The sequence below is a fragment of the Falco cherrug genome, chromosome Z, assembly GCF_023634085.1.
Source record: "Falco cherrug isolate bFalChe1 chromosome Z, bFalChe1.pri, whole genome shotgun sequence".
NCBI lineage: Eukaryota > Metazoa > Chordata > Aves > Falconiformes > Falconidae > Falco > Falco cherrug.
Genome location: NC_073720.1, coordinates 40,383,412 through 40,398,888, shown reverse-complemented (window position 1 = coordinate 40,398,888; position 15,477 = coordinate 40,383,412). Strand labels below are relative to the sequence as shown.

Below are 15,477 nucleotides of genomic sequence, written 5' to 3'. Positions count from 1 at the left end.
TTAACTAGTTGCTTTAATAATAGCTTCTGAATGAGATTTTTCTCTTAAAACTCGTGCAATTAAATAAAATGTTAGAGCAGTATAAAGTACTGGAATAGAATACAAAAGTCTTCTGTTTTACTTTCATCTCCTCCAAGGAATACGAAAATGTTCGTCAGCAGCATGAGAAAGTGAAACAAAGCAGAGACCAAGCCAAGGAAGAAGTGCAGAATCTGAAAGAAATGCGGTCCCCACTGTCAAAAAAAATCCAAGAAACTGAAGAGAATTTGAAGAGTCTGGATATAAAAATCAGAGATAAGGTAGGTATTTTAATTTCTCAGTTAATATATGTAGTATTTCAGTTCTGTGTTCAACTTTCCTTTTTCTTTCTAGTGTGCTATAACAATGTGTTTCAGAAAACATTTTTCTGAAATACTTGAGCCCTTGGTTCTCACTGCCTTCTCCACATCTCTGTTCTATTAAAAACAATTAAGCTCAAGACATACATTTCTTAGTAGCAACTCTGAAAGTCCACTCTCTTGCTATTATAGGAGCATACAAATTTTACAATGTTCTCATAGAATCTTCAGGGATGTAGTATTACAGTTTCCCTAAGTTAAATACTTACATTGAATTTGTTGCCTTTTTTCATCTATTCTGTAGTTGGGATTTGTAGATGCTCTGTTTATCTCCTTAAAATGTAGCCAGTTTGGGTTGTTAATGTAAGCTAAATTACAGCTTTTCTGACCTAAGTGTTTTTCTAATATTTAACCTAATTCCATAAAGAAGATATATTTTTTATTAGACAGTAATCTTCCATCAGTTGTGACTATTTTTATGCATAAGAGAATTTAATGGAAAACCTACGTATTCCTTACAGCTTACTATCCGTTTCTTGAATAGCTGCTCTCTGGGGATATGGAAAATTACCATTTCTGTATGACAAATAGGAAAGTACTGTAATTATCTGCAGGATTTTAACTATCACGTACTGTTCAGGCTGCAGAAGTCATTGTATGCATAGGCTCCACACATTTTTAATGGATAACTCAAGTTAAATGATAACGCTGGCTGCAGTGAATTCTGTTTGAAGATACCTGATCAGGTCAAAAGACCTTGGTGTGGAGACACATGTGACACCTGTAGAGGACTGCTGTCATGAAGCATTTTGTAGAATCAGGGTCTGAAACTTCAGTGGTACTTAGCGCACTGTGAGCTGATACACAGTCCATGTGCTTTCTTTAAAAAAAACAAATGACACACTCTTCTCTCCAAACAAAATGAACAGCATCTCAGTGAAAAAAGCAAAAACCAAAAGCAAACCAGAAAGACCAGACGAACAAAAACAACAGATTGTTGTTCACACCACTCTTGCTTTTGTTGTGATGTAACCTGTACCTGGCAATACTACTTACCCAAGTGTATTATTCTTATTCTTATCATGTATATTATTAAGAAAGCCCTTTAAGCGTATCCTTTGAATTTTGTGCTCCACAGTATTGCAAGAGTTTACCATGTTGTGATTCAAAATAACAAAATGTGTAAAAATGTTGCAGTTTTATTGAAGTGGGGTTTTTTTGGTGTGGTTGAGGGGTTTTTGTGTGTGGGTTGTGGTTTTTTTAATGGGTTTTTGTTGGTGTTTTAAGAGTAAGTGTAGTTAGAGGGAAGTTAACAGCTGGAATCTTGAAATTAATTTTCATAATGCAGTAAGGGCCTTCATGCTTGTGAAGTGTGAAGCTTTGTTTTCACTGTTTGGTATTATCCTGATAAGTTTTACTCATATATACTCACTTTAATGTTATACTTAAAATTTTTTCGTGAAGAACTCTACTAAACCATTGCTACCACAGTTTTTAGAAGTATTGGGCTATATTCATATAAAAGCAATCCTTTGATGGGTATGAGTGTCCTCTGTATGAGAAACCTAGGGGGGGGAAAGTGAGCATTTTAGTTTTAACTTGCAGGGAGCATGCTCATGGAAAAAGATTTAACGGAATATGTTATATACCTGGTTATGGCATGAACAATTTGTGTGACATTGGGCAAGTTAACAAGATATTGGATGTGTATTGCTATTTTTTGTTTGAACTTTTGTGACAGTAACTTTTTTGAGTACTGAAATCCCTTTACCTCCCACAGATCTTCTTAGTTGGGCTGTGAAAATGTAGTTCTTTTAAAGGAGAATCAATGCTGCTCACACTGTCAGAAGATAGTTTTGACCAAACGCAAAACCTCAAGGCTTTTAAGTACCCTACCTTAAAATTCTATAAATTGCTACTTGATTAATTGTTCACTTTTTGGTAAATACTGCTTGAAATTATTGTAACTTGGAATTTTATCTTTGTAGATGCCAGAACCTGGTGAGCATTTCACAGATGATTTTGCTTAAGCCAGCAGGGTTGATTAATGACTTATTTTCATTATAAAAACAGTAACTTTTTTTTTGACCCAGAAGTTGTGGTGGTTGGTTATTTGGGGTTTTTTTTTCAAGACAGATTTCAATTTGGTGTTAAGGGAAAGCAGTTTAGCATTTTAAGTCCTTTCTGTTTTGAGCACACAGACCTGTAAAGAACATAATTGTCTTCAGGCCCTTTGGTCCAGGCTTATATCATTATCAAATAATTGTAATCCTGACTGCTTCTTGAGATCTTGCGCTTGGCTTGAGGATATATTTGTGAGAACAGAGATAAACCACCTCCTTCATTAGATCTTGTTTGCAGTTTGCTGGCAAAAAGCTAGACGTGGTGTTACAGGTTTTGCCTGGAAGGAGCTGGACTGAAAGTAAAGGCAGAACTAAATCTGGGAAGAAATTAATGTATTGAGGCACTGCACAACTATTTCTCTTTTCTCTCTCCCTGTGTTAAAACCTTTTAAGGATTTGGTCAGACTAAGAACTCCTAGTAAAATTTTGTGCATTGGGTGTGTAGGACATGTATATTCTGAAAAAAAGAAATTGGCCTATTTTGAAGGAAGAGGTTGATGAAATAGTGAGGCAGAAGCCTAGAGTAGTCTCCACTTTAGGCTTTTCAAAGACATTTGAACAGAGTGGATTATGCAGTGCAATTTTTTTAGCAATATTTGACAGTACAAAGCAGTTTGTTGTAGTTGTACCATGAAGACAATTGTAATTGTTCATGTATCCTGTAAGGTAGGTATATATAAATAGAAAATAACTGCAAATATAATGATAATTGAAAAATTTAATTTCAGTTCCTTGCTAGTGCCCTGCTTTTGAGAGCCCTCAGAGTTGTTTTCTGAACATACAGCATCAGTTTCCTAGGAGAGAGCTTCCTCTTCAGAATGCCTACCCAGATCTTTGGAGAGAGCATCACAGAGTCAGTACTGTACAGCAGTCAACTGCGAGACCAAGATGTATTGTTCCACATTGCCTTCATGTAAACAGGTGTAGAGTCAGAAATTTTTGTACATCTTTCAATGTTGTGAGAAGGAGTAGATTGTGCATAGTCTTTTCTCCATTCTTGATGCATCTTAGCATTTTCAGTGTGATTCAGTTTGTAGGAAGACATTTCTTCCAGCGAGTGTAGTGGGTGTTTGTTTCTGTGTCTGCACTGGAATTTATTTACAGTCCTTCCATCCTTCTGCAGTGTTCATTTTCTGCTTGCAGTTTTCAGCCTTGAGGGTTCAGGGAGGGAGGAAGTAAGTTCGTGGAGAAAGCATAGTACTGTGTTCAGGACTCAGCTGTACAAGTGCCCAAGCAACCCAACCTAGTAAGATCTGCTTTGAGCAAGGGATGAGACTGGGTGATGCCCAGAAATCTGCTTGAACCTATATTATTCTACAACTCCATAGCAGCTGAGAATAACAGAGAAAGAGTAGAGATGTGTGCCTACATACAAGCAAACAAGTTGTCAGGCTGAGCTGTGTAGGCTATAGCTTTAGCGTGATGCACTTCAGAGGCAGGATGACTTTGACAAATTCTGTTTTGGCTGTTCTGTGCCTAGGAACTTAAGTCTTTCTTGCTCTAAGTGTAAGGTTTCCTTGGTAAGGTTGTTAGGAAAAAGAGGCAAGAACATTTTATAATTGTAAGAATCTGAATATAACGTTTTATTGAAATGGAGGATGGAGTTACTTTCATTTCAGATGAAGTTAGGAGACATCTTTTGTCATGATTGAATTGCAGATCTGTAGCTGAATGGCTGTGAACAGTTTATAGGCCATTACAGATATAAGTAAGAATAATAAGAAACTGGTGAGTATGACTTTGTCAGCAATGAAATATGGAATAAATGCTTACTTATGCATGTAAAGTGTTCTTTGAAATATGACCGCTTTTTATAAATTAACTGAATTTATGACTGTCTAAATATCTTACTGTATGCAGGCTGGTGAAATCAAAGACATTTCTCAAAAATGTAAACAGAAGCAAGATGCATTGGAGATAAAAGATAAGCAAGTAAGACTGGATATTTGTGACTTATTTTGGTGTTTCTTTGCTAATGTATTAATTCAGTACTAGCTATAGCATATGCTGCTTTCAGGTGGAATGCTGCTTTTTCGATTCTGCAGTGATACACAGGTACAGGGCTTTTATGCCTGCTCTTCTGTTAGCAGAGAGGAAAATTTCTCTGAGCAGGCTGCAAGTGCTTCCACACTTCACTCCCTCCAATATACAATGAATCTCTAAAAGCTATTAGTCAAATGGGTATTACGAAGGGACAGGTGTATGCTACATAAAATCAGTTACCTTGATAGCAAACTTAGGAATGGACAGTATGTGTGTGTATATGTACTATATATCTTGAAAAGCTACAGCCTCTGTAGCACAGTAATGTGATCTCAGTGTTAAAAATGCCCTCAAATATTCTATGCAAGAGGCTAGGGTTGTTGCTTCTCTTAAGTGTATATATACATAATTTTTAATAAGAAAACAAAAAGATCTGTTGTAAAACAGTTGCAGAACTTAATATAATCACTTGGTTAAATGTATAAATTAAATATAAGGGTGCAGAGTCAATGTTGCACATTGTTTGTGCTATGGGTTTTATGCAATCTTAGACTCACTTTCAAATGTGTTGAAGATTTTAAGCTGCTGCTTTTGTAAAAATAAAGGAACTTTAAAAATTGTCTTGAAGGTTTGATTGTATTTTTACTTAAGTGTTCCTAAATATTAACAAAATCTTGTCAGTTCTTCAAATGTTGTAGGGTTATTGGAACTATAACAGAATCTAAGGATTTTAGTGTGTGGTTACATCAACATTTAGTACCAGTTGCACAGATATCCTACTTGTCATCGGTTTTGTATACCAAACTCCTTTAATGTTGGAAATAATCAAAATTCTTAGATTGAAGAAATTAATCAAGCATTGAGAATGAAAAAAGATGAGGAAATGGACAGACAAAGGAAAATACACAACACTCGCAAAATGATAGAGGACTGGAAGAATGAGCTCAATGCAATGGCAGTCTGTGAGAATCTTCAGCCACAAATTGATGCTGTTAATAATAAGTTGAAGGAATTGCAAGAAGAAAAGGCAAATATTGATAGTGATATCAGTGATCTAACAGCAGAGAAAATGAACCAAGAAAAAGAAAAGAAAAGTAAGTTATTTGAGGTTTTGTTTGTTGACTTTTAATTATTTTTTTCTTTGTCTGTCTGTGCACCATTGCTTGTTACAGTGCTGTAGTGAAATAATTTAAGGTGTTTACCTCAAGTCTCATAGTTGTATTACATGTATAGCAGTCCTCTTGTCTGTTACCAGTTTTATTAAAAGTAACAAACTACTTCCAAAATGAAAAGAAGAGGAAGATTGAGAAGTAGCACTTGATCTTAAAACTAATCAAAAAATCAGTTTCTTCTGATCTCTGGGTAAGGAGACTGCTTTGCCAGTTTCATTTTTTTCATGTTATTAAATGATAGTATGTACTGTTAGCAGGATACAAAAAAAACCCCCAAACCTGAAGCAAAAAAGTTTGCTTTGAAGGTGTAGTGGTGGTGCTGTTTTTGTCCTTTTTAGATTAACTTGAGCTAATCTTAATTACTATAATTTCCTTTATACTAGCCTAGGATTTGCGATTACTTCTAAGAAACAAAATTCAAAAATTATAGCTTGGTGGGTAGTGGGTGTTATGTATATTCTTCAGTGAGTGTAATATGTTTGCGCATACCTATGTCTTTGGCACTTAACTGTCATAGAATCCAAGAAGAAACTGAGGTAGAGAGAGACCAAATGCCCTAAGGAAGGAGGCACCATTACCTTGAGAAGCACAGGAAGTAACTGTTTTCTGTTTTTCCTGAATACCAAATGCTTTCGCACCCAGTCTGTTGTCACACATTTTGTTTGCAAGCATGCGCTAACACTTGGAGATTTTGTGTTGCTAGTCCCACTACCTCTTTCCTTTTGGGGCATTTTTGGTTTAAAATACAAAGGTATTGAAAGTTTTGAAGAGAGATACTTCTAGGACTAAAATCCTGTGGGTTTACTGTGATGCTGCATTTTGTTACCTGTGGGTAAGTTTTCATTTTATTTTAGATTTAAGCTTTAATAGTTGTTAAGGTTTCTTTCGAATAAGCAGCATCTTGATTGTGGGAAGAGAAACTCTTAATTCTTATAATCTCCTAACAACCTTGTTGCTAGAGTAACATAGTAAGTATTGGAAGATGCTAGTTATAATGTGTACTTGCTATGGACTCACTAAGAAATGCCTTAAATTACAGGAATAAACGATAACCTGGAACAACTCAATAATGTAATGAACATGAAGGAAGAGCATCTGAAAGGGAGATTCAAAGACACACACACTGCTCTTGTATGGCTAAGAAAGAACAAAGACAAGTTTAAAAAAAAAGTTTGTGAACCCATGATGCTTGAAGTAAGAAGACTGACTTGCATATCACTCCAACCAGTTAATATTTAGTTTATTTATGCCTTGCAAGACTTTGACTTTCAGACTTTCAAAACACATTGTTAAATGAGCTGCCAATTACGTGCAGGATACGTTAGCATGGTGAACTTTAATTTTAATTCTGTAGGCAATGTAGTAATACTTAACATTGAGTAAGATGAGGTGCTCCTCAAGGAGCAGTCCTTTATTAAGGTGTCCGTTGTAGGTTTCCTCTAAGGTACATCCAGTTATTTAGACTTCAGTAGTTCTTATTTGCTGCTTAAAAAAGCAGCGGTAGTTACAATTGAATACCTCCTCTCAGAGCACAACCTGCTCAGCAACAGTTAATGTCACTGTGATTCCCAGGTGTTCTTGTGGTTTGCTTTGCACAGCCAGCTGCAGACACAAATACCTAAATTATCCATAGTTTTGTATTGTGTTTTGGTGTGACAGACACTGTACTAGCTAGGAATAACAGTGCTTAATTTTTGAAGAGGCTGTTGGTTTTCTAGTGCATTCCACCATTATCCCAGCCTCTTGTAATATGTGCTCCATGAAATGTGAAGAGGATTAAGAACTCCAGTCCATTCCTCCTCTTCAGAATTGCAAGCTTATTTTCATAGTATGTTGCTATAATTTAAGTTAGTTGAATGTTGAATACTTTTATACCAATTCTTAGGCTTTGTACACTGCTACAACTGTTTAAAATTACTTGTGTTTAGTATAAAATGCCAAGTATTTTTCATTTCTTCCTGAAGACCACACCAAGTTAACTTTACAAAGGCCCTGATAGAATGCCTTTGCTTTTACTTTGAGGCCTCATTGACCTCTGTAACATCCTTTAATGTCTGAATGTGTTTTCTTTGATATAATGTAAGCTAGTCTCATGTACCTCAAAATTCTAGCGGTCAAATTGGTAGTAAGCATACCCAGCATTTGGCTAACCAGAGGATGTGTAGTTCTGTGTAATTTTGCCTTTGTATGTCACATACAGTGACACAATGTCTTAATTACTAGTGAGAGTTACTGAAGAATTCTAATATTAACGTTTCATTCAGATAAGAGCTTCATCCATCTGAAACGTGGATTATATATTTTTTTATTAAGAATTCAAAGAACTTTCATTCAATCTGTGAATCTCTGTCTCTCTACAGCTTCACAATTCTGTATTTGGTAGTGTTCACTGTGTCCAAATCAAAGGGAACTGTATATGAATATTATGGAGTGTGGCATTTTCTGGTTTTGATTCTTCAGGTTAATTGTTTCTAAACAGTGAGGTATCTTTACAGGTACTGGAGCAGAGCCACTAGATGTGAGATGGTGTTGGCTGCAGTTGCAAGGTTAGGGTGGAGCAGAAGAGGGGGAGGTGCTGTGGTGGAGACACTGATAGCTCTGGGAATGCTGAGAAAGCGTATGGATGGCTAAAAACTGAACACAATGACCGATGAGTTACTGTAGGTTTCCTCCCAAGAGAACTGGTTGCAAAAAGACAGAGAATATGTCTTTAAAGATGTTTAAACATTGTCTTTATTGTCATTAAATGTAGGCATGGATATCACCTGACTGCTTAAAATATTTTGGGGGGGGTATGTGTGGTGAGGCAGTGCTAAGTCCAATGGTATTAAATCACTTTTATTACCTTTCTTTTATCAGATCAGTATGAAAGACAACAGACATGCTAAATATGTTGAAAATCACATTTCGTCCAGTGACATGAGTGCTTTTGTTTTTGAGAGTCAAGAAGATATGGAAGCGTTTCTTGTGGAGGCAAGTAGGCACCAGTTTTTAAAACTGATTTAATAGGGATGTAGGATCCCTCAACTTTGGAGTCTACCTAAGTCTGTATTTATTAAGTTTTGATTGGCAAGATCAGCACAACAGCTAATACGAAGTATTCAAAAGTTTTCTTCTGGAGTAAGGTATGTTGGTTTTTTTTTTTAAAGCCTAGACCAACTGGAGGGATGCAGGAATACTAGGAAAATGTTTCTTTTTAGAAATAACTTTTGTCTTCCTTGACAAGGCAGTAATCACTGAGGAGAAAATACTGCGTACAAGAAAATGACAAAAGCAGAAAGCTACAAACGTAGTACCAAGCTTTTCCAGTGCTTCCTCACTAAAGAGGCAAGAGAGCATCTTTTGTGACAATACAATGGTCCAGGCATCAAATCAGGCTTACATTTTCTTAATACTGCTGTTCCCTGGAGCGAAAAGGAGATTGTTCCCTTTGAGAGCCAGACAGATGATGCAGGAGAGAAAAGCCACAGGATACAGCATTAACTATCATAATGCTTCCTGTCCACAGAATAGTGTGATTAATAACAAACTGTCCTGCAATTTTTAAGACCTATCTGCCCTTCACAGAAGCTAGTGATTTTTATTTTTTTAATGTGTGAACAGTAGTGGTGATATTTAAGGTACTGGGGTATTGTCTTGCCTTCATGGTTGTGGAAACCAGTGCAAGGCTCTTTAACCAGGTAACTGGTCTTTCATTTGTATCCTCCATCTTTTCTGCCCTGCTAGGATCAGACTTCTCAGAGCCTCTGTAGCCAGTGGCCTACTGTTATCTGTGCAGAATGGCCATACAGCCTGAAAGAGGCGGTTTCCTTATTACATCAAGCTTACCTGTTTAGATTGAGCTCTTGGCTCTGGACTTTCTTGCTTTTGTTTTCTCTAATGCTTAGTATTTTCAGAGGGTCATTAACTGAGCTTGGCTTTTAGAGAACTTGGTCATGTCTGAGTGGACTTTTCCGGGTTTTCAGAGGTTGTCAGTTTAAAATAATTCTAGTTCTTTGAGTCAAGAATGAATACTTTATTTTCATGTAGTGAATTTTTCTGCTCTTTTTCACAAAATAAACTAATGCAATCTATACTTAGATGCGTGATCATCGGAAACTAAGAGTGAATGCTGTATGCGCGCCTCATGAATCATGTGCTGAAAGCTTACCTTCAAGACCTATTGAAGAATTGCAGTATGTATCAAATTATATCAGTGGGGAATGGTTTTAAATACAGTGTTCTAGTGGTGTTGCTATATATCAGAATTTTCTATGCAAATCAGATTTTCACCAGTTCAGTTCTAGGTTATCAGCTTCTTTCTGACCCATCAGTAACTTCAGCTTGCTTACCTGCCAAATTTTATTTCTAATGCATGCTTTTTTCTCCTCTTCAGCAAATACGGATTTTTCTCATATTTACGAGAGTTATTTGATGCTCCTCGTCCTGTAATGAGTTACCTTTGCTCCCAGTACCATGTTCATGATGTCCCTGTGGGAACAGAGAAGACCAGAAGGCTAACTGAAAGGGTGAGATGTCCTAAACAGTACAAACACACCTGTGGTCTGGAGTCCTATTTTGGAATTTTTTGGCAAGTTAATGTGAAGAAAGCGCAAAACTGCTTTAGCCTTTTATTTGGCCTTTCAGAAGTGAGAACAGTTCATTGTACACAAACATATTGCAAGACATTTTAACAAATCCGCTCAATCTAATGCAGTACTCCCCAGGAAGTTAAATATATCTTTCATCTTCATACTGTTCCAAGTCAGTTATTCGAAGTTTTTTTATTATAGTAACTTTAAGTGCTTGAGATATTCTGGGCAAAATTTCAGTCAAAGCTAATAGTATGTGACAGTGCTTACCTGTCATGTTAAAGGAAAAATTATAGAGGCTGGTTTGTTTTGGTGTTTTTCTTGGGTTTGGTTTTTTGTTTTTGTTTTTTTAATGCACTAAGGTGTTCAGTTTCTGGCAAATACAGTTGTATAGCTTCAGTCAGAATTTCTGTGATAAATAGCATAGAAACTTTTTAAATTCCTTGAAATAGGCTAAGAGCTCCCACTAGGACTAATCTCTCTGTCTTAGTCTTTCATGGGTTCTTGCAAGCTTATCATTGCTGGATTATAATGGGTAACACACATGACTATTTTCAGTTTAAGGCCTTGTTCACTTCTCTGTCTGTGCTGAACATCTGCTGTCTATCTTGTACAGAGAGTGAACTCTGAATTCGGAAGACTACTTTGGGCTCTCTGAGAACAGTAAGAGATGCTTTTTTGAGAAACTGAGGGAACATACTGTGCAAATACAGGACAGTTCTTGTTTTGTTGGGATAGCTGTTGCGCTCCCTCTTATCTTCTGTATTTCTGAGGCTCCAAGAATGAGGACAAGGAAGGGAGAAGTGGAGGGAGTCCTAGATGAAAAGCTCTTCTCTTAATTTTTTTTCTAAGCATTTTCATCTTTAAACTGCAGCTCTTCCACCACTTTGTGTTTATCACTTGATGAAGCAGTTTACCTATAAAATAGGTCTTTACGTCTTGTAAACCAGTCAGATTTATTCTGTAGATAGTACCTCCTTTACAGAGCTCAGTGGGCAACAAGTGAAAAATCACTGGTCTAGGGGCAAAGATGAGATACTATTCTGAATGTATTGCACATGGCATTTTCTCAGTTCAGTTATGTAAAGTTTTTTCTTTGGTTTTATTATTTTTGATTGAGAAATTCTTTGCAACATTTTGTTTCATGCATGCCAGAGAAAGCTTTAGTTTAAAAAGGGACCTATTTCATAGAGCTGAGCATGTAGAGAAAGGACTAGAACTGGAAATGTCGTCAACCAGTCTGAGCTGTAAAGCAAACAGTTTACAGTGTCTAGGAACCAAATCGACAGAATATAGCTGGTACCATCTAAATAAACTGGAAAAAATATTTAGTCAGGTTTATGTTATCCTATGCAGGCTTTTTGACATGAGTCATTAAAAAATAGTATTTTTATACTTTTTCCAATTCTCTCTCCTACAGATACATTTGCTTCAGTGAAATTCATGCATTACAGCTCACCTTATGGTTTCATCTATTAATTGACTTTTGCTTCTTTGGTACACAGTACATTTGCATGTTATTCATCTACAGCAAATACAGTCCTTGTTCATGATGCAGTACAAATAGACACTGGAAAAACCTGTTAATATCTGTAATACCAGAATAATCAGAACATGTTCAGTTGTTTATGGTAACATGTTATGCTTGACAGTATCTTAACAGTTCTTTGCTGACCTGTGTGAATTAGAAGCATAATGATGAATTAAACTTAGCATCATCTTTTTGCAATGGCTTATTAACAAGTCAGTGTCTTGTGTAAGCTGAAGTTCTTTACCGTGGATTTTGGCTAGTTTATTCCTTGTTCTGAAAAGCATTGCCATATGTAACGCATTTGTCAGATTAATACTTCTGTGGTTTTTTTAGATCATACAAGAAACCAAACTTCGGCAAATGTACACAGCAGAAGAAAAATACGTGGTTAAAGTATCTGCTTATACAAACCTAACCCTCTCTACTAACACATCTCTGAAGGTGGCACAGTTTCTCAATAGCTCAGTGGATACAGAAGAAAGAAGGCAGCTGGAAAAGCAGCAACAGGTAGGAATTTATTTCTGTGCTGTATATGATGTGAACTACTACCCATTTTATCATGTAATGAGCATAGCCTGTTTGTGTGTGTTAGTATGGTATGTTTGTACTAAAAATGCTAGTGGTATGTGTTCTATTTCAGGATATCATTAACGCATCACAGGCACTGGATGTGCGTTTGACTGCATTGTCTGAGAGAAAAAAACATCTGGAATGCAGAGATAATCAGCTCAGACAACAGAAGAAAGAGCTTTTAGAGAGAGGAAGCAGGAGGAGACAGTTGGAATCAAAAATTGCTGTGAAGTATGATAGGTAGGAAACAAGCTATATTATGTATGAAACACGAACCATTTTAATAGCAAAGGTATTTTGGCTTCCTCTTACTGCAGTGTGCTTTCATCCTTACAAAGTAACCAGTAGTTGAGCATCAGATACAGGGGATACCCAAAGCAAGTGTTTTAAAAATGGAGTACAGTATTTGAGAAAGCATATAATAGAGTTAGTGTTTGAAATTCACTACAATTTTATTAGAGGAAACATTGTGAGATCATTGCACTTGTTTACTCAAATACTACCATAGTCCTGGCCTTGGTAGCACATATCTAGATAATACTCTGACATACATACATATGGTACTAAGTAAGTATGTCAAGGATCCAATTGGATCCTGATGGTCCTCAGTACTTGTCTTAATGTATTTTCTGGTATTGCAGGCTTCCTGCAGTTAGTTCTTATGTTACTGCTTTGTCATAAGGGAGAACCTGGGCATGGTTCAAGAGGCACTTCATTTAAGCTCACATTCCCAGAAAGCAGTGTAGACAAGATTGCCCCAGGCTTCACCTCTCCGCTCATGCAACAGTCCCAGCCAACATTGTACCCTCAAGTACTCCGATGTGTTCTTATACCACCGTAATACTTATTTTCTGAAAGTTACTGCTGGTGCTTATGTGCATGTCTCTTGTGTTATTTACGATGCATTAAACTGAAAAGAGGTTGTTGGGGGAAGGGGGGGTGATGAGGAAGGAAAGAAAAGTAGGTCTGCAGGGTAAGTTAGACCAGAATTAACTGTTGTATAGCCACAGGTGTCCAGGTTGCTGTGAAAAGCAGCAGCTTTCAAGAGTGTGGATGTGAGCTTAGCCTCAAAGCCAAGTTATTACTTTCAGGTTTCTTATTAGGGATACATGTATTGTCACAGTGTTTTACTAGAATACAGAATATGGCTTGAAGGCAGGAGGTGGACCTTTTAACTAAAGAAATACTGATTAAATCCTTCCCTTTGAAAAAATAATTATGCTCTTCCAGTTTTAAATAGTGGTAAGAATCCTGATACAATTACAGAAGAAAATTTCTAACATTCTCATCTGTAATGTGGATGTCTTCTTGAAATATCTGTCTCTACACATAATCCTTGCAGTGAGTGTAACTATTTTCAAATATTCACATTTTTAATTGATAGGAGTATCTAGATAAAATTTTGAAAATAATGTAAAATTACTAGAATGACTTAGGTGGAAAGGGACTTCATGTAGTCTGTAGTCCAAGCTTTTTCTCAAAGCAAGGTCAACACTGAATTCAAACCAGGTTTTCAGGACAGTATCCCACTGCATCTTGAAAGTCTGTGGAGATTGCACAACCTGTTTGGTCATCCTGTTCCACTACTTGACTATCCTTATGAGGAAGAAGAATCTTTCTTGTTTAAGCTTGCCCACTGTCTGTCATCCTTCCATGGTGTGCCTCTTACAGGAGCCTGGTTCCATCCTGTCAGTGGCTTCCTCATGGGAAGGATAGCGGGAGCATTGCTCTTAGGTGCCCCGAAGCTCTGTCTAGTCTAGAGTGAACAAGCTGAGCACCCTCATGCTGTCCTTGCAGGACCTGTGCTGTAGCCCCTGACCATCTTGCTTGCTTTTCTAGTTTGAGGTTTGGGGCAGGGGGCAAAACTGAGTGCAATGCTGAACAGAGGGAAAAACCACTGTACTCCTGCCTGTGCTCCCATTCATACAGCCAAGGGTGCTGGGAGACCTTATTGCTGCCAGGGTGCACTGCTGATTTATGCTTGTTGTCCATCAATATCACAAGTACTTCCCAGCAGAGCTTCTCTGCAACCAGTCTGTCCCAAGCCGGTATTGCTTCCAGACCCACTTTCTTCCCAGAGGCAAGACTCAGACCCTTTGTCCTTGCAGAATGTCACGTACCTTCCATGACCCATTCCTGCAGTCTCAACAGAGCCCTGCAAACGGCAGGCCCCTGGCTGCACCCATGTTAGTCTTTCGAAAATTTAATGGGATTGCCCCCTGTCGGCTCCTCCGTGTCACTGCAGGCATGTTAAACGGCAGGTCCACGTGGATCATCCCGTGGTAGTTACCCTGCTTAATACTGCCCTGGAGGCAGTACACAACAGACTAACCATGACCCTCTGAGCCTGACCATCCTTTTTTTTTTTTTTTTTTACCCTGTCTGGTCTTCCCTCCATCCAGACTGTTGTCTTCCAGTTTGAGTACAGCAATATTGTGGGAGACACCAGTGAAAAAGTTAAGGGAGTGGGGTCTGGGGACAGCAGCCTGAAGGGAAGGTGCAGCTGATACAGCTCACAGGTACAACCAGGAGTGAGGCTGAACCAGTCTACCCAGTAGACATGTTCACACAGAGCACATCTGAACAGCATGTATGTACATATTTTCACAGAGACAGCCACACAGCACAGATGGACACCCAGAGCAGCTGGGCAAACACAGCACCAGTGACCTCATCATATTCCTACACTGTCTGAGCAGGATGGGTCTCCCCTAGTGAGATTCCTACACATACATATGGGCAAAGTGGATCCTATCAGCAGCTGGGTCAAGACACTGAGTCTGCACAGTAGCTGCTCCAGGACCTCTGTCTCCTCAGTTGCTGGTACCTGGACATGCAACTCCCAAGGCTGCAGCCTTGCTCTTGTTGCCTGTACATACTGCCTCACTCACTGATGTGCACATACATGCAGAACTGGCTGGGACTCCCTCATTTCCTGGTACCCAACTTGGTGGTCTTGTCCTCAGAGACACACGGGCATAGAAATAGGCAGAGGTAGCCATAACTCCCCTGGTTCCCCCCCAGTAACCAGTACCCCTGTCACCTTAATGTTAAATACATAACATGCCAGCAGATCTTGCCCCTGCAGACAGCAGACTTCATGGTCTCTAGCAACCAGGCTGGACTCTGTTGTTTCCTCCAATAGCCATCTCTTCCCGTGGTCTTATCTGTTGTTACCCACATACCCCC

At 38.1% G+C, this 15,477-nt stretch overlaps 1 protein-coding gene across 4 annotated transcripts in view; it reads left to right on the top strand.

The window, feature by feature from the left end:
- Nucleotides 1-15,477, top strand: part of SMC5 (structural maintenance of chromosomes 5) — a 49,657-nt gene that overhangs the window by 12,931 nt on the left and 21,249 nt on the right. For 3 of the 4 annotated variants that reach the window (XM_014277188.3, XM_014277192.3, XM_014277191.3), the window contains 9 exons: nucleotides 138-299; nucleotides 4,322-4,393; nucleotides 5,283-5,538; nucleotides 6,656-6,843; nucleotides 8,476-8,589; nucleotides 9,697-9,791; nucleotides 9,992-10,124; nucleotides 12,052-12,225; nucleotides 12,359-12,528. In XM_014277188.3, coding sequence (XP_014132663.2) covers nucleotides 138-299; nucleotides 4,322-4,393; nucleotides 5,283-5,538; nucleotides 6,656-6,843; nucleotides 8,476-8,589; nucleotides 9,697-9,791; nucleotides 9,992-10,124; nucleotides 12,052-12,225; nucleotides 12,359-12,528 — 1,364 coding nt within the window. The remainder of the gene's footprint in view (nucleotides 1-137; nucleotides 300-4,321; nucleotides 4,394-5,282; nucleotides 5,539-6,655; nucleotides 6,844-8,475; nucleotides 8,590-9,696; nucleotides 9,792-9,991; nucleotides 10,125-12,051; nucleotides 12,226-12,358; nucleotides 12,529-15,477) is intronic. The other variant, XM_005435733.4, reaches the window with a different exon arrangement.